General features: G+C 43.7%; 2 protein-coding genes and 1 long non-coding RNA gene across 3 annotated transcripts in view; 1 reads left to right on the top strand and 2 right to left on the bottom strand.

Moving 5' to 3' along the window:
• The window catches only part of hcn2b (hyperpolarization activated cyclic nucleotide-gated potassium channel 2b), a 30,168-nt gene extending 24,253 nt beyond the window's left edge, over positions 1-5,915 (top strand). Inside the window, exons 7-8 of the mRNA XM_024265375.2 lie at positions 3,566-3,730; positions 4,946-5,915. Of these exons, the coding sequence (XP_024121143.2) occupies positions 3,566-3,730; positions 4,946-5,895 (1,115 nt within the window). The 3' untranslated portion in view covers positions 5,896-5,915. The remainder of the gene's footprint in view (positions 1-3,565; positions 3,731-4,945) is intronic.
• A 103-nt stretch (positions 5,916-6,018) lies between these two features.
• Positions 6,019-11,987, bottom strand: LOC118598634. Its single transcript, XR_004947693.1, has 3 exons — positions 11,740-11,987; positions 6,236-6,353; positions 6,019-6,150 (listed from the first exon to the last, which is right to left on the bottom strand). It is a non-coding gene; the product is annotated as an uncharacterized LOC118598634 (long non-coding RNA).
• A 1,368-nt stretch (positions 11,988-13,355) lies between these two features.
• Positions 13,356-22,483, bottom strand: part of polrmt (polymerase (RNA) mitochondrial (DNA directed)) — a 37,855-nt gene continuing 28,727 nt past the window's right edge. The window contains exons 16-21 of the mRNA XM_024265371.2: positions 20,295-20,347; positions 19,573-19,671; positions 19,432-19,504; positions 18,469-18,560; positions 17,015-17,088; positions 13,356-14,171 (exon numbers count right to left, since the gene is read on the bottom strand). Of these exons, the coding sequence (XP_024121139.1) occupies positions 14,122-14,171; positions 17,015-17,088; positions 18,469-18,560; positions 19,432-19,504; positions 19,573-19,671; positions 20,295-20,347 (441 nt within the window). The 3' untranslated portion in view covers positions 13,356-14,121. The remainder of the gene's footprint in view (positions 14,172-17,014; positions 17,089-18,468; positions 18,561-19,431; positions 19,505-19,572; positions 19,672-20,294; positions 20,348-22,483) is intronic.

The following is a 22,483-nucleotide window of genomic DNA, read 5'->3' as shown; positions in this document are numbered from 1 at the left end:
GTCCAACGTCCACAGAGAAATGTGAAATGTTACGCCCCCTATGGGGGAAATATGAAAGGGGACAAAAACTGCAGAATAAAAGGAACAGTTTAATGAAGGAAGACCTGCGTCAGGAATGAGAACAAAATGAAATGATTAGTCTGCTGGTCCAAACAAACAGACAAACCAATGGAGACTGCTGACCAACCACGTCGACCATCAGAGTCAGCAGCTCCTGCTAATGACTAACCAAAACCACCAAAAGAAAACAAATAAACAAAGCCAGTAAACTAAGACTACCCAAACTAAAATAACAAAACCCAGCAGTCCAAGACTACTGCTGGGGAAGAAAAGAACAAAACTCTGATGCTTCCCAGCCTGCTGCTTGCTCCTGTCTGCCTCAGTGAGGCCTCCTCGGCCTGAAGAACCTGCCAGGTGCTCATTAAGATCATTTGCCCCGCCTGCATGTTGAAAGCTGCAGCTCAGCAGCAGGACGACACTAAAGAAGAGGGAAACTCCCAAACTGGGAGCTGAACCCCACAGGTGGATCCCAGAGGTCCTGCATGACCGATTCATTCTGATGGACCTCAGCAGTGATTCTCCTTCATTCAGCTCGTCTGCTCTCTGGATTCTGTTCTTCAGGTCACCTTTCTTGGTCATCTTAGCATCTCCTCCTGCTAAGTGATGGACTCGATCTGCTTTCCTTACAAGGAACACGTCAGCGAGCGAGGATCGATCTGCTGCTGGAATGTTTTCCAGGATTTTCCTCCGAAAGAACCTTCCTAGATGCTTCCTTGAGCAGAAACTCACATTCTGAAGATTTACACATCAGCCTCAGAGTTCCAACAATGAGTGTTCTGACTGTTAACCCTTCATCATCAGAGCTCCAGTGTTCATGTCTTTGATTTACTGAAACTTTTCAAGCGATAACGTGATCGTTCCAGTCTGGGCTTGAACTTTGGTAGTCTTAGTTTGCTAAGTCTACCAAAGTAGATTCTCCTTCAGAAACAGAACAATGATGACATCCAGAAATCGTGTTAAACCCAGCAGATGACTCTTCCTGCTCATCTCCGCTCCACAGAAACTCCTCTTTCTTTCTTCCCGCTCTGCCGTTCCCTCCGTCCGTCTCTCTTCCGTTCCCTCCGTCTGTCTCTCTGCCGTTCCCTCCGTCCGTCTCTCTTCCGTTCCCTCCGTCCGTCTCTCTGCCGTTCCCTCCGTCCGTCTCTCTTCCGTTCCCTCCGTCCGTCTCTCTTCCGTTCCCTCCGTCCGTCTCTCTTCCGTTCCCTCCGTCCGTCTCTCTTCCGTTCCCTCCGTCCGTCTCTCTTCCGTTCCCTCCGTCCGTCTCTCTTCCGTTCCCTCCGTCCGTCTCTCTTCCGTTCCCTCCGTCCGTCTCTCTTCCGTTCCCGCCGTCCGTCTCTCGTCCTCCGTGATCAGCGGCTTCCTGACCTTTACAAAGTCGCTCCGTCCGTGTCGGGTTTCCTTCCTGTCGTTCAGAGGACTCGGAGGCTTCGGCTGCTCTGCTCTCATTGCTCCATCACCTCCTATTTGACTTTGTTTAGACCTCAACCGAGTCACGCCGCCATCCCAGAATGCATTGCTCGTGTGAACGTGACCGGTACATGAAGAAAGGATTTCCTGATGGAGCTCACAGTTTTACCAACTATGAAATTAAAGATTTCAGCCGAAACGAACGACGAAGTAAAAGAGGCAAAAAACAAAAAAAGTAATATTGGGAGTTTTAAAGTTGTTCATTTACGAAATAGAAGTCATAAATTCACAAGATTAAAAGTCGTAAATTTACGAGATTAAAAATAAAATTTACGAGATTTAAACTCATAGATTTACAAGATTAAAAGTTGTGAATTTTCAAGAAAAAAGTAATGACTTTAGCTATGACTCTTAGTCATAAATATACAAATTTATTCACAAAATGTAATAATTAAGACTTTTAAGTGAGAAAAACCGTAGATCTGTTCAGAGTTGACAGTATGTGATATACAGTCCTTTAAAGACTAAATTCAATCTGAAATGATCTACAAACACAGATGTGTAGATTTAAAAACTGATAACTGTATACGTATGTAAGGGAGTAAATCTTCTTGTAGCACTAAAGTGATTCACGTTAAAACAGGATAAAATCAGAGATAAAACATTAAATATCCTTTACGCTATGATCATTTTTTGCACATTTCTTTGTGAAGTGTTTTCTTTTTCTATTTATTGATGTTGTATTCCTCCTTCCACACTGAAGTGAGCTGAACTTTATTACAATGACAATAAAGTCGTTCAATTCAATGTAAATGTACATTCCACAAATATCTCCTGACATGAAAGCTGCAACTGTCTGCATCTCTGGACCATAATCCTCTTAAAGACTAGAATTATACATTTAGGATACATTTATCTGTAACCATTAAATGTAATTTAGTTGAATAATTCAAATAAAACTTTCCAGTTTTTCCAAATCAAACTTCTCTAAAAGAATTATGACTAAAACTTCTGTTTACAAACAAAGTCAATAACAACATGTTTCATTAGAGATGTTATAATTGATAAAATAAGCCGCTCCATCTGACCTGTAACCGGTTTGTTAGTTTGTTTCATATCCAGCGAAGTAATATATGGAAACCAGACAGCAGACAAAAGTACTTCTTCAAATATTTGTGTTTTTGTGTGTATTTCTGCAGGATTGTTCCAGCTTTAAACTTCATTCATATAACTCTTTCCTTCAGCTGAAACACAAAGTGAATGAGATAAGAACAAATAATTGATTTAAAATCTTCAAAGTGATCCGTCTGTAAAAGAATGACAGAACTCGACTCTGAATGTTCTCCATCGTATTTAAGGAGGACAGAAGCTGCAGCCGGTCCCTCGCTGGACCGATTCTCCTCTTTCTTCAGCCCCCCCCCGCTAATGATGCTGCCAATATGCAAATGCTGCAGTTCTGTGTCAGCAGGCAAATCCCACCAGAACCTTCACAGACTCCGGCTCGGTGTTTCCACGGCGCCAACAAAAGAAATCCTGGAATTCTGGAAACCAGAAAACTGATGGTTAGAATGGATGGAGGAGATTTTAGTTTGAGTTTGTGCTGCAGGCGGAGGTTCTGGTTCGATGCCGGTCGGTCCGTTTGTCTGCAGCATCCATCAGTCCTCTTTTCTGAGCCAATATAACCATTGAAATCATTTATTAATAGTAAACTACATTTCCCAGCAGACATTTCTGCTCCCCCCGTGCCGACGTTCGGTGCTGGTATCCTGTGAAGGTCTCAGGACTTTTTCCCGCTTCCACAGGGAGCAGAGCAGGTCGACCGCTCCGGGAAAAGGAGGGCATGTGGTTGCCACGACAACAGCCAGCCCAACCCTTGAAACATGGAGAGAAGAAGTTTCTAGAGAATGGAAACGATGGATGTAATGAAGCTTAGCTCCGTGTGCAGCAGGTCTTTAGCCGACAGAAAGAGATACTCGAGTACAGGTGGACTGTATTCAAGTAAACCCCTTTCTTCCAGCAGCAGCTCCTCTGAACAAACGTCCAAATGGTGTTGATGCTGAAACTGTGATTTGCTGTTCTGATGTCCCCCCCCCGGCAGAGATCTGCCTGCTGACCCGCGGCCGGCGGACCGCCAGCGTGCGAGCGGACACCTACTGCCGCCTCTACTCTCTGTCTGTGGACAACTTCAACGAGGTTCTGGAGGAGTACCCCATGATGAGGCGGGCCTTCGAGACGGTCGCCATCGACAGGCTGGACCGGATCGGTGAGTTCTGATGTGGTCGGTCATGGACCGGACCGTTTCTTCCAGTAGAAATGATCACTTCAGCTGCAGGAAACATTTATGAAACTGGAGCCTCTTCTGGAGCAGAGTGAGCCATCTTTCCACAGAAAGGATCTTTTCAGAGGAGCAGGTCTGACAGCAGCAGGAAGGAGAACAGAGAAGAGAAGCTCAGGTCTCTCTGATCCGGTTTGGACCGGTTCTGAGTCTGCTGGTTTGGACAGGATGAGAAAGGAAAGAGTTTCTCCTACATGCACTAAACCCTCATCTGTTCCTAGTGTCTAGTTCAGGTTCTGGAGAAGAGAAGATGGTATCTTCACATTGACTGCAGTCAAATGAGCCGCCGTTCACATTTCTGTGGTCAAATCAGCATCACTGGATTTTTGGTGTGAGTTTCATCCAATACTTACGGTAGCAGGACTGAGAACGCTGGAAAATCTCCACCAGACTCCACGGAGCTTCTTGATGTGACCACGGAAATGTGAACGGCGGCTCATTTGACCGCAGTTGGAAAGGATTGTAAATCAATGAAAGAGCATTTTGATGTTAGCTTTGATTATTTTATCAAGAACTCTGAGAAACCAATGATTGAATGTATTGATCACAGTCAATAAACATTGGAGAATTAGCTAAAAGAGTCTTTGGTGAACTGGAAGGAGAAAGAATCAGGATTTTGGAGGAAGTTCTGTCCATGAAGATCTTCACTTCCTCGGATCAGAACCATACGGCTGGACATTACCCAGATTGATGGATGTTTGTTTGAATATTTACGCTAGCGAGACACAGGGTTATCATAAACAGACAGGGAGGGATCAGGGGCGGAGCTCCAAAAGCCACACCCCCTCAGAGGAGATTTTGGAAACAGAGGCTTCAGATCAACATGAAAAATGACTTTTTAAGACATTTAGGTTGTGGGATTTGGGTTAAAAACTTCCTAATCATAATTAAACATGAGACCTGGTGAACTTTGACCAATCAGAGACGTTTGCGTTCTTTTTATTTGACAGAAACTTGATCAGAAATAGAAATGAATGATTCCGGTTTGTATCCATCTGGAATTCTCCAAGTCTGTCACAGGTTCAGGTCCCGTTCAGCTTTGATCATTTTCCACCTGCACACACCTGTAGGGACAGTGGGGGCGGAGCCTCAGAGTCGTTCTTCTCTCCTCCGTTGTAACTCTTCCGTCTTTCTTCCTTCCAGGTAAAAAGAATTCCATTCTGATGCACAAAGTTCAGCACGACCTGAACTCCGGCGTTTTCAACAACCGAGAAAACGAGATGATCCAGGAGATCGTCAAATACGACCGGGAGATGGTCCAGCAGGCCACGCCCCCTCTGCCCGCTGGGGTCTTTGCTCCGCCTCCTGCTCAGCCCCGGGATTCAGCCGTGGCCACGCTGCAGCAGGCCGTCGCCATGAACTTCTGCCCCCCCATGCCCCCCGGGGGGGCGCTGCAGTCCCCCCGGAGGGTGCGCAGACTCCAGGCGGTGCAGGGCGTGTCCAGCCCCGCCTCCGCGTCCCCTCTGCAGTCCCAAATCCTCGCCTCTGGTGCCTTTGCCCCCGTGCTGGCCAGCCCCCCCATCCGGAGCCCTCTGGCGGCGGGGGGCCGCTCGTTCCAGTACGGCTCCGGTCACATGTCGGGCTCCCAGCTGTCCCTGGGCCAGCAGCACCTCTCCAGCCCGCCACACCGGCCCGGCGCCCGCTCTCTGCAAACGGGCCCCCTGAACCAGGACGGGAGGGCCCTCTCCGCCTCCCAGCCCTCCCTGCCCCATGTGGGGCCTCAGCCAGGGGCCCCCAGTCCCCCTCAGTCCACCCACGTGTCCTCCACCTCTATCGGACCCCCCCAGCACGCCGCCGCTCAGTCCGGTCTTCAGAGCTCTCTACCGCCCCCCCACCAGGCGTCAGCGGGGGCTTTTCCTGGACTCTCTCTGCCCGCTTCTTTCCACGGCTTCACAACAGCGGGGGGCGCCGACACAGGTCCGGGGGGCGCCGACACAGGTCCAGGGGGCGCCGACACAGGTCCAGGGGGCGCCGACACAGGTCCGGGGGGCGCCGACACAGGTCCGGGGGGCTCAGGACCCCCCAGGAAAGACTCTGAGCCTCGTGAGCGGGACCACGTCAAAGTGAGAACCAGACTCTCCTCGAACCTGTGAACTTTTGAAGGAGAGCTTCCTGTGGAGGAGTCTTACCTGACTGACCACCTGTCTGAGGGAGGGGGGAGTGTCTGACCCGGGCTCTTCTGACCCCCCCGCTCGTTCGCTTTCAGCGTGAGACTTTCACCACAGTAGTAGCACAGATCAGCAAAGCTAACGTAGCATCTTCCAACAGCATCTGCATTCTGAGGGGGGCGGGGCTTCAGGTACCTGCCTCAGGTGTGAGGTTGATGTGGTTTAACTGCAGCACAAACCCTGCAAAGACAACAAAGCATCTTCAGAGTTAACTATGAAGCACAACATAAAAAATACCAAACTTGTTCACTCGACGTCCAAAAACCTTTATGGTTTCCATGGTGATGACTCAGCATTTTTATCATGATGACTCAGCAGTACAGTTTCTCTATCGGCTGAAAAGCATTCTGGGATTTTCTGTCCCTCTTTCAGTCATTGTCCTCCTGCAGAGACACAGTTAGATCTGTGTTTAGACATTTCAGGTCAAACATCAAACACTCACTTCAGCTCCACTTCGGTTTCTCCAAACCGGCTCAGACGTTCCGTCTGTTCCAGACGTTCTCTGAGGGAACCTGCATCTAGAAACAGGATGTGATCGTCACTGTGAGGAGAGTTTAGCAGTTTGAGAAGTTCATCCCAGTTCACCGAAGCTTCTCCTTCAGCAGTGAGCTCTTCTCTGACAAACAGCCAAACATGACCTTTCTGGAGCTCGACTGCTTTTGGTTTGGATTTCTTCATGATTTCTTCATGAGTCTGATCTCCAGGATTCGGCGTCTCGCTGATGCTTCGTCTCCTCATACATCCAATATAATCTGAGAGGCTTCAGCCTGTGAGCTGCAAACCTTCATGTCATTAAACTGAAACACCAGGAAAAGAGTCAAAAATAAAGATGTTTGGATAAAATATGAAGGCACTGTTTTATCTTTGAACTTTATATTTTATTTTATTTATTTAAAAAAAGAAATCTTAATTTCAAAGTTGTTAATACAAAATATGAGAAAATCAAAATTGTGATTTTTTTACTTAATTCTAACCCAATCTAAGATAAACTAAACAAAAATTTAAACCTAACTTATTTTAACTTTAAACTCAAACTAAACTAACTTATATGTCAACTTATATTAAACAAAGCTAAAACTAAACAAACTAAACCAACTTAAGCTTAAACTTAACCTAAACTTAACCTAAACTTAACCTAAACTAAACTAAACTAAACTAAACTAAACTAAACTAAACTAAACTAAAATAACTCAAACTAAACTAACTTAAAGTAGACTTAAACTAAACTATTTTAAACATGAACTAAACTAAACTAACTAAATAAAACCAATCTAACTTAAAACAAACCAAACCAAACCAAGCTAATTTAAACTAAACTAAACTAGACCTAAACTAACTTCAGCTAAACTAACTTAAAGTAGACTTAAACTAAATAAACTTAAACTAAATAAACTTAAACTAAATTTGAACTAAACTAAACTTAACCAATTAAACCAAACCAAACTACTTTAATCTAAAACAAACTAATATAAAGCAAACTAACTTGAACTAATTTAAACTAAACTAAACTTAATCTAATCTGAAACTAAACTAATTTAAACTAGATTAAACTAACTTTAACTAAACCAACTTAAACCAAATCAAACTTCATTTTTCTGCTCCGTTAACTTAACAAACTTGTGGGTCGTTTTTATTCACGAGAAACTATAAAAAAGAAGAAACAACAGATAAACACTAACAAATGAGGATTCCTTAATATTATAAAATAATGACAACATTTAGAACAAACATTCAACAATTCTATGTTTGGAATAAGATTTGTTTCAATGATGTTTATTGATTTAGATTATTTGTTTTGAGGGTTAAGTTCATTTAATAACCTGATACTCTATTTTAAAAATAGACGGTTTTGTCCTTAACAGAACTGTGATCACTTCAGTCTGTGTCTCCGATTCTGTTTATAAATGATAAACTGTTTATATTTATGATGCAATTTATACATTCAAAATGCTGATACGAATACATTGAATGATTTAACTAAAATAATTATGGATTAGATGTTCTCCTTAGCAACTGTCTGTGATTCTTCTAACTTGTTTTTCTCTAAAATAAAACTGAATTTGTTTTGTTTTGTTTGTTTCCGTAAACTTCCATATAATAGATCAGGAATGGAAATAATAAGAAGTTCTAAGTAATAAATACAATGTATTAGTATATAATTACTGTTCAACTTTATGCAATTTAGCAAATATTTTTAGTATAGTTACATAGAGTAAAAAAGTATTCAGTCAGTCACCAATAGTGCAAGTTCTTCCACTTAGAAGGAAAGAGGATCTGTCATTACCTCAACTATGAGAGACAAAAAGAAAGAAATAATCCAGAAAATCTCTTTTATCTGATTTTTAAATAATTTATTTATCAGTTTTGTTGGAAAATGACAAACCATCCAGATTTCTGTTTCTCACAGACCTGGAACTTCTTCTGTCAGCCAGAACATGTGGAGCCGTCTGACGTTAGAGAACATCTGGATGATCCACAAGAGGATCGGAGAATGTCCGATGGTCAGAGGAAACCACAACAGAACTTCTGGTAAGAACTCTGGAGGAGAAAGGAGAACACCATCCCTATTGTGAAGCATGGCGGTGGAAGCATCATGGTTTGGGCTGTTTCCACCAAGAGACCAGGACGACTGATCCGTGTAAAGGAAAGAATGAATGGAACCATGTATGGTCAGATTCTGAGGGAAAACCTCCGTCCATCAGCACTGAAGATGAAACGTAGCTGAGTCTGTCACCATGACAACCAGCCCAAACACACTGCCGGGTAACCAAGGAGTTCCTTCAGAAGAAGCATTTCAAGGTCCTGGAGTGGCCGAGCCACACTCAAGATCTCAACCCCAAAACATCTCTGCTCTAGAGGAGATCTACAGGAGGAATGGACCAAAACATCACTGCTCTAGAGGAGATCTGAGGGAGGAATGGACATTAACAACAAAGGATTTATAACAAAGTATTGAGATGAACTTTTGTTATTGACCAAATACTTATTTTCCACCATAATTCACTAATAAATTCTCTAAAAGTCAGACATTGTGATTTTCTGGATTTCGTGTCACAGTCGAGGTTTATCTAGGATGTAATCTTCAGGATCAGCTTCATCTTCCGTCCAATGACCTTCAGTCTTTCTCCTCTCAAACCTCCACGTTTGGCTGTAACTGGAGTGTCAGGTCTTCCTCAGGATGAAGGTCAGACTGACTAACCGACCTGCCGTCACTAGTCTGTCTCTGCTGTCAGAGTTCTGCTTCCACTCGTCCCTCCGGGGTTGTCCGACCCCCCCTCCCCCCCAGGCGTAGAGTGGCGGTTTCTCCTGACACCCCAGCAGAGGTCAGAGGACGTTTGGAGCTCGGCGAGGACATCAAAGTCTGCAGGCTGACAGTAAGTGGAGCGGCTATCAGGAAGTGGATTCCAGCTCTGGCATGTCTGATAACAGGACTGCAGCAGAGTGCTGTGCATCAGCGTCTGACCTCATCAGTGACTCAGACTGTCAGTTAACCTGCCCCCAACTCCCCCCTCCACTTCACCACAGATCTGATGGGGGCAAACACACTTCACTGTATCTGAGAGCTGGACTGAGTGACCCCGCCCCCCTGGCGTTCCAAACAGGAAGTACCTACTGGCTCCAAAAAGCAGCTGTCATTCTATTGGTCAGAATAATCCTTCTGACTCAGATACTTTATTACATCTTCTTAATATTTCTCTTTTTCAATATTTTTTCTTTAGTTTAAGTTATGAACTGACCAATCAGATGCCTCAGTAAAAGTAGGCGGAGCCTGTCTGCTCCTCATGTCCAACATTCAAAAGATTTGATTGACAGATTTCATCTAATCTGCATTCAAATGGTAGGGGTGTGGCCTTCCACCAGGCTCAGTCCTGATTGGTGAGAATGGTTACCATAGAAACGATGACTTGGACCAATCACTGCTCACTGATGTCTGGCTCTAACATAGTAATGGAGTACATGAAGTATTGGAGCACCTGTAGTAATGGAGTACATGTAGTAATGGAGTACATGTAGTAATGAAGTACATGTAGTAATGAAGTACATGAAGTATTGGAGTACATGAGTACATGTAGTAATGGAGTACATGAAGTATTGGAGTACATGTAGTAATGAAGTACATGAAGTATTGGAGTACATGAAGTAATGGAGAACATGAGTACATGTAGTAATGGAGTACATGTAGTAATGGAGTACATGAAGTAATGGCGAACATGAGTACATGTAGTAATGGAGTACATGAAGTAATGGAGTACATGAGTACATGTAGTAATGGAGTACATGAAGTATTGGAGTACATGTAGTAATGGAGTACATGAAGTATTGGAGTACATGAGTACATGTAGTATTGAAGTAGATGAGTACATGTAGTAATGGAGTACATGAAGTAATGGAGTAGATGAGTACATGTAGTAATGGAGTACATGTAGTAATGGAGTACATGAAGTATTGGAGTACATGTAGTAATGGAGTACATGTAGTAATGGAGTACATGAAGTATTGGAGTACATGAGTACATGTAGTATTGGAGTAGATGAGTACATGTAGTAATGGAGTACATGTAGTGATGGAGTACATGAAGTAATTGAGTAGATGAGTACATGTAGTAATGGAGTACATGTAGTAATGGAGTACATGAAGTAATGGAGTAGATGAGTACATGAAGTAATGGAGTACATGTAGTAATGGAGTAGATGAGCACATGTAGTAATGGAGTACATGAAATAATGGAGTGCATGAAGTAATGGAGAACATGAGTACATGTAGTAATGATGTACATGTAGTAATGGAGTAATGAGTACATGTAGTAATGGAGTACATGTAGTAATGATGTACATTACGTAATGGAGTACATTACGTAATGGAGTGCATGAAGTATTGGAGTACATGAGTACATGTAGTAATGGAGTACATGAAGTATTGGAGCACATGTAGTAATGGAGTAATGAGTACATGTAGTAATGATGTACATGTAGTAATGGAGTAATGAGTACATGTAGTAATGGAGTACATGAAGTAATGGAGTACATGAGTACATGTAGTAATGGAGTACATGAAGTATTGGAGTACATGTAGTAATGGAGTACATGAAGTAATTGAGTACATGAGTACATGTAGTAATGGAGTACATGAAGTATTGGAGTACATGTAGTACTGGAGTACATGTAGTAATGGAGTACATGTAGTAATGGAGTACATGAAGTATTGGAGTACATGTAGTAATGGAGTACATGAAGTAATGGAGTACATGAGTACATGTAGTAATGGAGTACATGAAGTATTGGAGTACATGTAGTAATGGAGTACATGTAGTAATGAAGTACATGAAGTATTGGACTACATGAGTACATGTAGTAATGGAGTACATGAAGTATTGGAGTACATGAGTACATGTAGTAATGAAGTACATGAGTACATGAAGTACATGTAGTAATGGAGTCCGTATTACTATATACTGCCAAATGTCTTCAGTTGGAGCCAGAAGTAAACCGTTTTCTATGATGACGTCACACTCGCTCAGTCCAGTTCTCTGATACTGTCAGTGACTTTGATCAAACCCACAGGAGTGTCAGGAAGAAACGTCCTGATGTTGGTTACAGAAACATGTTGCTTCCAGCTGAGTTTGCAGGAACATGGAGGATTCTGAAGTTCAGTTGGAAGTTTCAGCACAAAAATCCTCAGAAAACAGGAAGGAAAGATTCTACAGAACCTTCTGGACTGTCGGTCGACCTGCTGGATGGAGCTGGAGATGAAATCAGAAACATGACTCACTTCCTCTGAACGATCATTTCTCAGCATGAGGTCGACATTCTGTGAACCATGACGCAGCAAAATATAGGAGGGACTCCTGAACTTCTCACTGCAGACGTACGAAACATCTCCAGGTTGTCCTGACGTTGGGCTGAACTCCTGCTGGACTCTGTGACCCTGAAGGAAAGAAGCAAACAGAACCTGAACATTAAACCAAATCAATACGGAGAACAGTTCACATTCCTAATGGAGGTCACATGACCACTTCCTGCCAGCAGCCGCACAGCACTACAGCTGCTCGCCAGAGCGGCATGTCAGAGCTCGAAACGTCATGAAACATCTCAGCATCAAAGCAGTCGGGTTTGTTCTTTATGGTCTCCAGGAGAAACAGTTTAGTGATCAGAGGAGACTCTGGTCTGTGAGGACGGAGAGAAAATCTAGATAAAACTATATTTATCTGACAAACACTCAAAGGTTTGCTCAAAGACATTTTTTGTTTTATTCCCTCAAAATTATTTAAAACTATTTTACAAATATAAAGTAGGACCGGGAATTGATTAAAACATTTTGACTAATTAATCGCAAATCTGGAAAAAATTAATCGCGATTAATCACTTTTATTTAATATCAGTATTTGTAAGTAATCATAGAATAGAAAATACTTTATTAATCCCTTTGGAAGTCCTCAGGGTAATTCATAGTATGAAATCACGTGGAAAATAGTAGATTTAGAACGTTTATTTTGAATTTTTTGTATTTTGAATTTTTAAAGACGACCTGCTGCTTATTTGGTATCATTTTATCCCTTCAACTCTCCTTGGCTTGTTTACATTATAAGTGGGGTCATCTGGACCCCACAACAAAGTGCGCTGACCTTTTTTTATGATTGATTTTTGAGTTTCACTAATGTCCACGGCAGACATAAAATCCTGTCCACCTTTGTCCACATTTGTCATGGAAGGAATCACATCAGTATGTGGGTGGAAAAGTTTTAGGTGTCATTTATTAAAACAAGAATAAAATTTGTCAACAAACTAATCAACATGTTTTTGAATGAAAATACTAAATAAATCCAGGCTGAAGTCTCACCAGGCAGCTCAAAAAGAAGAATTTCTCTCTGCTGTTTATTTGACATTTTTTCTGGAATTCTGTTTTCTTTTTTCTTCTTTTTTCTCATAAAATTCATGAGAAAAAAAGTTTGTTGTGTTTGTGAAAAATAGTAAAACATTTAATCTATATGAATGATGTATTAATCACACACGTTTATCGCCTCAACACTCACAGCCCTAACAGAAAAGGAAAGAAAAATAAATGAGTTATTTGTAAAAACTCCTGATGGTTGGACATAAAAGGAAAAAGTTTTTGAATGTTTAAACAATAGGAGGAAATGATTGATCAACATTTTAGAGGACAACATCGCCAGCCAGGCCTCGAGGGCCGATGTCCAACATGTTTACCAACCAACCTGCCGTTGAAGCTCCTTATTGGCTAAACACACCTGATCCAGGTGATCTGCAGCAGATAAGGCAGGATTACTGGAGAACCAGCAGGAGGCCGGAGCCTAAGGAGCCGGAATTTGAAGAAAAATGTTTGACGTTCAAGAAAATCAGAAATCAGCAGATTATTAAAACATTGAATCTAAAGAGCAATTACATTTATTCTGTTTCTGAAAATGTGTATACTAAAACAATTTGACATTGAGACTTAATGTACAATCTTGAATTTGAACATTTTTTATTAAAAAAGTGTAACTTAAGAGTTCAACCAACAAAATGTCATCAAACAAGCTCACGATTAGAGGATCCGAGCGTCGGCATGGAGACCGAATCAAAGCTCCGTTTCTGATCCCCAAACATCAATTCATCTCATTGTCACAGTTTGGCCACGCCCACTTTGGCCTTTCGTCTGAAGCTGCAGGAACGGTTCCAGCAATAGTTTGCTATTTTTACATCTGCGGCCCAGAAAATGTGATCCCGGTTGGCGAGCGGAGGCTTTGAGCGCCGACCATCAAACGAGCGGATGAATAAAACAACAGTCGGATCTGCCGGTCCGACACAAATGAAGGTGGAGACTTAAAAAAACTTAATCCAAGGCCAACGTTCTGATCCTCTCTTCCTCGCCCGTCCTCGAGGATCCTCCACTTCCTGCTTGGGGGCGGGGTCAGCGCTCCAGAGGTCTCGACTCCAAAGAACCACAAACGCGCCGACAGTCAGATCCAATAGAGGTTGTGGGAGGAGCTTATCGGTTAACGGCTTCATCTCTGAAGACCGAGCGCTCCACCTTCATCCAGTCACACAGACTCCGCCTCCAACAGCTCCAGATGGCATGGATTCAGCCCCGCCCCCGCCATGACCCGGGATCCGGTCAGTTCTGCTCGCCGTTCTGCTGCGGCTCCTGAGCAGCTCAGCTGAAGAAGTACGTGGACTCTTTCACCTGCTGGAGGTCGAACTCACCTGTGGAGGGAGGAGGCGGAGTCAGGGGGGCGAGCGAGACAGATGGACGCCACGACCCGAAACCATGACGACGGCTCAAATCAAAACGATGATTTTCAGATTCTCTTTTTATTGATGTAATAAAATATTTGTAAGAAAGGTCAAATATTCCTAAGAGAGAAAACTGAAAGAATTTCTAAAAGTGTTTTTGTTTCTCTTCATCATTCGGCAGTGAAATGTTAAAGTATTAAAAAAGATTTTTATGAACAAGTTAAACTGTAAAACAAAATCCATTTGGAATCGACACAAAGAGTTCAGACTGGAAACTACGACTAAAATGACACAATTCAAGAAAAATATGAGAATAAAGTCATACATTTATGAGGAAAAGGTCAATTATCTTTTAAAATATTTCAACAAATACAAACATCTGTGGAGGAATCTCCTTCAATCAGATCTTCTACTTTGTAACTTTACTAATTCAGTTTTGACTTTTCATTGTAAAATTAGGACTTTTTAGATCAATAAATGTTATATTTTCTTATAAAATGATGACGTAATTCTCATGTTTAATATTGATCCTAAAACTCTGCGGTGAACTGAAGGTCATCTAGTCATCTAGTCATCCAGTCATCCAGTCATCTTCTGTTGAAAGAGGATTTCATCTTCAGACACTTCCTGGTAAATTAAAGGTTAAACAAACATTGGAGCCACAGAGTGAAGCAGAGTCTGACAGAATCATGGATGGAGATCCGCTCTGAATTATTCAGAACTGAAAGCTTCAACAACCCACAGCTGACCTCTGACCTCTGACCTGCTTCTCTCCTGAGCTGCAGTCTGAAATATGGATGAACCAGATCACCTAAAAGACGAACCAGTTTCTCTTTCAAGATTGGTCTGATCTTCAGAGATCTCCAGAGCTTTGTTTGTTTCCTTCACGGAAACAAACAAAGAAAAAAACAACAGACAAACACAAACAAACAAACACACAAACACAAACACAAACAAACAAACACAAACAAACAAACAAACAAACACAAACAAACACACAAACACAAACAAACAAACACAAACAAACAAACAAACAAACAAACACAAACCTCTCCTGTTTTAAATCACCTTCATTATGATGATGATGAGAATATTTTTAGACTAAATCTATTTTAATGTTAATTTAGTTTATGACCTTGGATCTGTCTGCAGGTGTAGATGGGCGGAGCAGGACGCTCGTGGCCCCGCCCACTGTAGTTTGAACCTAACTATGACCTTTTTTAAACATTTTTACATCTGCTCCTGATTTGAAGAGAGAAATACTCAGAAATGCATTTTAAAGCTGAGTTTCTGTCCATCACAGAAAAAAAAACACAAGTGAGTCTTTGAAATATAAATCTTTGATCCATCAGATCGTTCTGTCTCCAAAACCAGATCCTTTTTTCTTTCAAGGTTTGAATTTTAATGGTTTAAACGAGGTAGAAAAGAATAAAACATTTGAAAGAGAGTTTGTCTGGTGAGCGTTTTGACGGGCCTAAAACATCTATTTATGGAGGCAGATGAAGACGGAAAGTGTGGATTTAATTTATGGAGTTAATTTAGTTCGTAGCTCCAGTGATCAACGAGTGACGACTGAAGGTGTTTATCAGGGATGGGAGGACGTGGAGGGCTGCACGGTGGCGCAGTGGTTAGCGCTCTCGCCTCACAGCGAGAAGGCCCCGGTTCGAATCCCGGCTGGGACCTTTCTGTGTGGAGTTTGCATGTTCTCCCCGTGCATGCGTGGGTTTTCACCGGGGACTCCGGCTTCCTCCCACCATCCAAAAACATGCTTCATAGGTTAATTGGTGACTCTGAATTGCCCCTAGGTATGAATGTGAGAGTGAATGTGTGTGTGATTGAGGCCCTGCGACGGACTGGCGACCTGTCCAGGGTGTACCCCGCCTTCGCCCATCAGTGGCCGGGATAGGCTCCGGCACCCCCGCGACCCCGAACGGGAAGAAGCGGTCAAGAAAATGGATGGATGGATGGGAGGACGTGGAGCTGGTCTGGAATAAATGTTTCTGGACTTCAGTCAGATGTATTAGTTTTTAATTCTGACTTCAGCTCTGGAGTGACCCGCGCAGAGATGACGGTTCGAGTCCTCTTTAGTCCAGTCTCTGGTACCAGAACCTGTTCCACAGCTGATGGGCTTCAGCCAAAGCCGATTGTGTCATTAGGACTGATCAGTTTGGACCAGAAGGCCGTCGGGCCAAAAAAACAAAAGCCGCACAGATGGAGACAGACGGAGCCGGTTGCATAACTGCAGAGCCTGACAAAAGCGGCGCTCCGCGTAGGAGGAGGAGGAGGAGGAGGAGCAGGAGGAGGAGGAGGAGGAGGAGCAGTACTACCGAACGAACGCAGACGAGCGAAAACCTGAAGATGACGACACAAACATAAAGAAGTACTGATCCACTGGTGAGCCAGAAACCGTCTACAGGGAAGACATCTGAAGGTCATGACCTCTACAGGTCAGAGATAGACCCTCTAAAGGTCATGACGGCGACCTCTACGGGTCATGGCGGCGACCTCTACAGGTCAGAGATAGCGACCTCTACAGGTCATGACGGCGACCTCTACGGGTCATGGCGGCGACCTCTACAGGTCAGAGATAGACCCTCTACAGGTCATGACCTCTACAGGTCAGAGATAGCGACCTCTACAGGTCATGCCGGCGACCTCTACAGGTCAGAGGCGGCGACCTCTACAGGTCATGGCGGCGACCTCTACAGGTCAGAGGCGGCGACCTCTACAGGTCATGGCGGCGACCTCTACAGGTCATGGCGGCGACCTCTACAGGTCATGACGGCGACCTTTCCGTTGTCACTCACACTGACCTGTCTGAGGCACGCTGGTCAGGAGCAGCATCAGCCTCCTGTACTCCTGATACTTCTTGGTTTTGGCTTCAGTCCTGAAACAAACAAGGAGAGAAGGAGGAGTCAGGGAGGTGGGAGGAGCCTGAAGCTACAAAGCAGAGGAGAGGTGGACTCTTCCAGATGCTTCAGGGTTTTTCATCTGAACTTCAAGAGTCCTTCAGATTTGTGATGGAGCGAGTTTTAAACAGTTTACATTTCGTCTCTGTTCAAGTATTTAAAGGATCAATTAAGTTTGACCTTAATATCAGCCATGATTGGGGGCGTGGTCTCTTGATTGACAGATGACAGCCAAATCCTGTGTTCTTCCTGCTCCTACATCCTCATTTTTATTTTGTTTCTTATTTGGGAGCAGAATGCTTCGGTGATGTCACTTCCTGTTGAGATGTTGGAGTTCACGCACTGGCTTCAGGTTGGTCACATGACCACGCCTCCATTCATGACTTACAGCTTTGCATTGCTGTTACATCACAGTAAACTGATATGAAAGAAGTAAATCCAGGAACTTCTGTGGAACATCAGGAGCAGAAACACACGTCAGGCCTCTGAACAAGAGGCGTGACCCTACAGGAGGCGTGACCCTACAGGAGGTGTGACCCTACAGGAGGCGTGACCCTAAAGGAGGCGTGACCCTACAGGAGGCGTGCCCCTACAGGAGGCGTGACCCTACAGGGGGCGTGACTATTCAGGGGGCGTGACCTTCAGGGGGCGTGACCCTTCAGGAGGCGTGACCCTACAGGAGGCGTGACCCTACAGGAGGCGTGACCTTCAGGGGGCGTGAACCTACAGGAGGCGTGACCCTACAGGAGGCGTGACCCTTCAGAGGGCGTGACCCTAAAGGAGGCGTGACCCTTCAGAGGGCGTGACCCTCCAGGAGGCGTTTCAGGGCTGCAGGTGAGCTGAAAACTGGCGGATGGTTTCTCCTGGTGTCTGCAGGTTTCCTGAGGACAGCAGGTGCTGGGTGGAGGTGGAAGTGTCTGTGGCTCTGCCGTGTTCAAATCATTATAATCCTCTTTACCTGAGGCCCTCAGAATCCAAGTTCACCCAGCACCTGTTCACACCTGTCCACCTTTGGCCCTGGCATCAGCTGGGAACAGCAGCAGAGGCTCCGGCTCATGTGGAGGGAAGGAGGAGGTCCTCAGGTCTCCAATTATTCTGCAGAGATGGAGCCCTGACCTGAGCTGAGGAACTATTTTTATCTGAAGCTGGAGCTTGTCTGACAGCATGAACCTGGGAGTCTGTAGTCCAACATTAGGAAACACCAACACAAGAACCTGTCTGCAGGCGTCCTGCTGAGCGCTCTTCAGGTGGTTCTACTCAGAGGTCTGCAGAACTTCAGTCAGCAGGCGTCCTGCTCGGAGATTTGAAGGTGGTCCTGTTCAGGTAAGCAGGAGCTCTACTTCATGCATGGAACTTACGAGAGCCCAGAGCAGTATTTGTGCAGCAGGAAGTCGGACAGCTCCTGCAGGATGGGCTGGCTGTGCAGGGCCACAAACTGCTCCCGGCACACCTGGCAGGAGGAAGCAGAGGGAGGTGAAAGCTGCAAACCTGAACATCTGTCTGTGTCTGACGTCATAACGGGGGGTGGGGCATGGACATCCATGCTCAGATTCCATCTTCTCCTGCAGGAAACCGTCTGGTTTAAAGCAGGAGAGTCAAAGTCGATCACACAAGAGGCCAAAATCTGAAACATCCCTGAGGCCGAACGGGATAAACATTTATTCAACAATAGAAATACATTATAATAACCTTAAAACTGTAACTTTTTAACATAATTATGAACTAAATATACAGCATTACCTGTGATAATGTTAGTGTGGATGCTGGAAGATGAATTTGGCTGCTGATAGCTGTAAACGCTGAAGCTGATAGCAACTAAAATATGAGCTAAATGTCAAATTAGTTTCACAAACAAAACAAAAAAAAAGCTTAAATTAACCAAAACAGCTAGAATGTAGCTGAAATATATTAGCTAAACTCTAAAACAACCTAAAAAATCTCAGTAAATACCAAAATAATTCAAAAAGCTAACAAAATGCCAATTTAAATAAAACGTAAAAATTATTTAACATAATTCTGAATAATAAAAAAGCAGGAATATTATTCCAGAATAAATCAACTTAAACCTTAAATAACTTTCAATATTTTACTCTCCATAAAAATATATTTTGTCAAAATTCTACAAGTTAGAAATGAGAACAAGATAACATCGGGTCATTAATAACAATAAAATAAAATGATCTGGAGGGCCGGATCCGGCCCCCGGGCCGTACTTTGACATGTGGTTTAAAGGAAGAAAACTAAAGAGGAACGAGGAATAAAGGAGGAGGAGGAATGATGGTCTGGGCCTTCAAAAATAACATGAAGGTCGAGGGGCGTACCTTGTTCATGGTGTCCACAGTGAGGGCGTGGGTCCAGAAACAGTCGTGAACGGAGACGAACGTCAGACCAGCGCTGAGAAAAGAGGGAGGGCAGAATTAGGGCGGGGTCAGTCATTCCTGCTGCTTTGAGGAGCATCACACCTGTAGCAGTGGAGCGCCGTCAGCATCATGTGGGTGGAGTCCAGAGAGTGGATGAAGTTGGGCGGAAAGGCGTTCTTCTGTTTCACCGTGTCCGGCCTCCTGCAGACAACCAGAGCAGACCCGGAAACCGGATCAAGAATCCGTCCAGTCGATCATCAGGATGGATCCACAGCCTGAAAACTGTCGTCTGGACTTTTTGGAAGTTTGTTTGTGTTTGTGTTCAGATCTGTTTGAAAACTTCCCAGATCATCCATGATCTACGCTAACTACGCTAAACTTAACTCAAAATAAACTAAACTCAACTAAAATAAGCCCAAACTAAACTAAACTTAATTAACCTAAAATAAACCCAGATTAAAATAAACCAAACTCAACTAAACTTGACCCAAAATAAACTAAACTTTACTCAAATTCAAAATAAACTTAACTAAATGTAACCCCCAAAAAGCTAAACTAAACTAAAATAAACCCCAAATATATTAAACTGAACCAAACCAAACTTTACTGAACTTAACCCCAAATAAACTTAACTGAACTTAACCCAAACTTAACTTAATCCAGACTAAACTAACTCTTCTGCTATCCGAGGCCTGTTTCCATCAACAGTGGGGTCATCTGGACCCAGAGGATACCACGAGGGTTAGACCAAACTGACGTCTTTTCTGCCCCCCATCATAGACATGGCGGCTGGTGGGCGGGGCTTACCCCCCCCCTCGACTTACTGTTTGGTGTCGTGGCTGATCTGCAGGTTGATGTGTTGGATGGAACTCTTCAGCTGCAGCAGAAAAACAAAGAAAACCATCAGAGTCGTACGTGAACAGAAGAGTTATAAACTCGAGTAAATTGACATCAAACTTGAGCAGCAGGTATCGTGTGCAGTACTCTGTAAATACTAAGTACTCATGTTCTGGTCATCTACACGCTGCAGATCAACGTTCACAGAGATCATCTCATCCAGAATCTGAGGAATGTCTCTGTTATCCAGCCGGATCAGAACAGCTGTAATGAGGGGGACACGCCCCCCCTCAGCTCCTCCATCATTGGCTGCTGTGCGGTCGTCATGGTTACGGCTCCCATAAGCAAACATAAATAAGCCCACAGGGAACCCCCATTAGTGAGGTGAGAAGAAGCAGGAGCCTGAGAGGAAACGAGTCATCGCCGCTCAGCGTCTCCTTCTACAGTCAACAGCTGAGGGAAACAGGCCACGCCCCCTCACCACTTTGACTCCCACTGCTCTGTAAAGTCTTTACACTGAGGTCAAGAGAGCGACGGGCTGTGACACGCCACCTAGAGGTCAGTTAGTGAACAGCATCCGACTCCAGAGGGTTTTGTTGTTCAGACATGATAAATATTGAACACACTAAAACTAAACCTTTAAAACTTAATGTTTTTAAACAAATATGATTAAAGGAATATTGATCCAGAATAAACAAACTATAATATTTAGGTCTCCATAAAATCAAAATGATATAAGTTAGAAATAAATAAAAATGTATATTCACATTTCTTTACTTTTATGTCATTTGATTTAAAAAACAAAACATTTGAATTATCCCAAAATATTTTGTTCTCCATAAAATATATCCAGTCAGAATGATACAGATATGAAGATTCAAACCTGGAAATAGTCGTGTTTTTCTCCAAACTCAAATCAAATCATTGTTTTCTTGACTCTCAGTGGTTTTATCAGAACTGGACTTTAGTCGGTTCATGTGTGTCTGAGGTCCTGTTTGGGAGACAAAACCTGTTTCTGTCTTAGTTAAGGAGTTCAGAAAACATTAATAACTAAACCAAATAACTTCTCATTTGAGAATATTTGGTGTTTGTGAAACAATAAAAATCCTCTGAAAAACTTTATATATTAATAAACAAATGATCTTTTGTCCGTTTACTGAATCAAACTTAACTTCATCTGTTATGGAACCACAAAAAGTTGAATTAAATAAATAAATAAATAAAATATTCATGAAGATTTCCAGCCTTCATCTCCGTCTGTTCAGTGCAGCTTTATGTCAGATAGAAATGACAAATGCAAAATAAAATCATATGGAAGATAAAGCCAATTAATCAACATGTCAACAATGTAAGAATAGTTAAGAATGACATTATTATCAAACGCTGAATAAACTAAAGAGACGCCACGACCCAGTTTATCAGAGATGTTTCACCGCGCTGTAAAGACGTGCAGCGATTTGGAGGATAAATGATCAGAAGTCACTCGTGTAAATGACCTTTGAGGACAGATTAGTGGAGACATTTTCATCATGATGAGTTCACGTTGGCGAGGAGTCCACAGGTGGATCACCTGCCTCCTGACCGCTCGTCTCAGCTCAGACGGGTCCGATAAGAACCGAACACAAACCCGCCCAAACGGGCAGGAAACCGCCTGATCTGATAACAACAGCTGACGCACTGCATGATGGGATCTGTAGTTACCAGCGCGACATTTTGCCATTAATAACTCCAATACATCATACACGGCGGGCCGGATGTGGCCCGCGGGCCTCAACTCTGACACATGCTTCAGAACAGAGGACAAACGTTCCGACCCGCGGGTCACAGAGAGTTCTAACATTCCACAGAAGGTCCGGACCGGGAGCAGAGGGAAAGAAAGAACGGCTGAGGAGGAGCACAAACGTTTAAACAGAGGAACCGGAGGTTCCCAGGATTCAGCTGGACGTTAGAGGTTCAGGAGACCCGACCCGACCCGACCCGAAGAGGGGGGGATTATAATCTGGACCTGTGCGGTCCTCCGTTCCTGACAGTCACACAGAGATCTCTCTTTATGCTCACAAACCTGCTTCAATCCAGCTAATAATCCCACTGACTGTAACCCCCCCTCCCTCCTGGGGGGTGGGGGGGTGGGGGGGCTGAGCCGGAGTGACCTCTGAACGGATCAGCACCTCCCGGG

Source organism: Oryzias melastigma, linkage group LG4, assembly GCF_002922805.2.
Source record: "Oryzias melastigma strain HK-1 linkage group LG4, ASM292280v2, whole genome shotgun sequence".
In the NCBI taxonomy this organism is placed as follows: domain Eukaryota; kingdom Metazoa; phylum Chordata; class Actinopteri; order Beloniformes; family Adrianichthyidae; genus Oryzias; species Oryzias melastigma.
The sequence above is the reverse complement of the archived record's forward strand: the minus strand, read 5'-3'. Positions and strand labels throughout refer to the sequence as shown.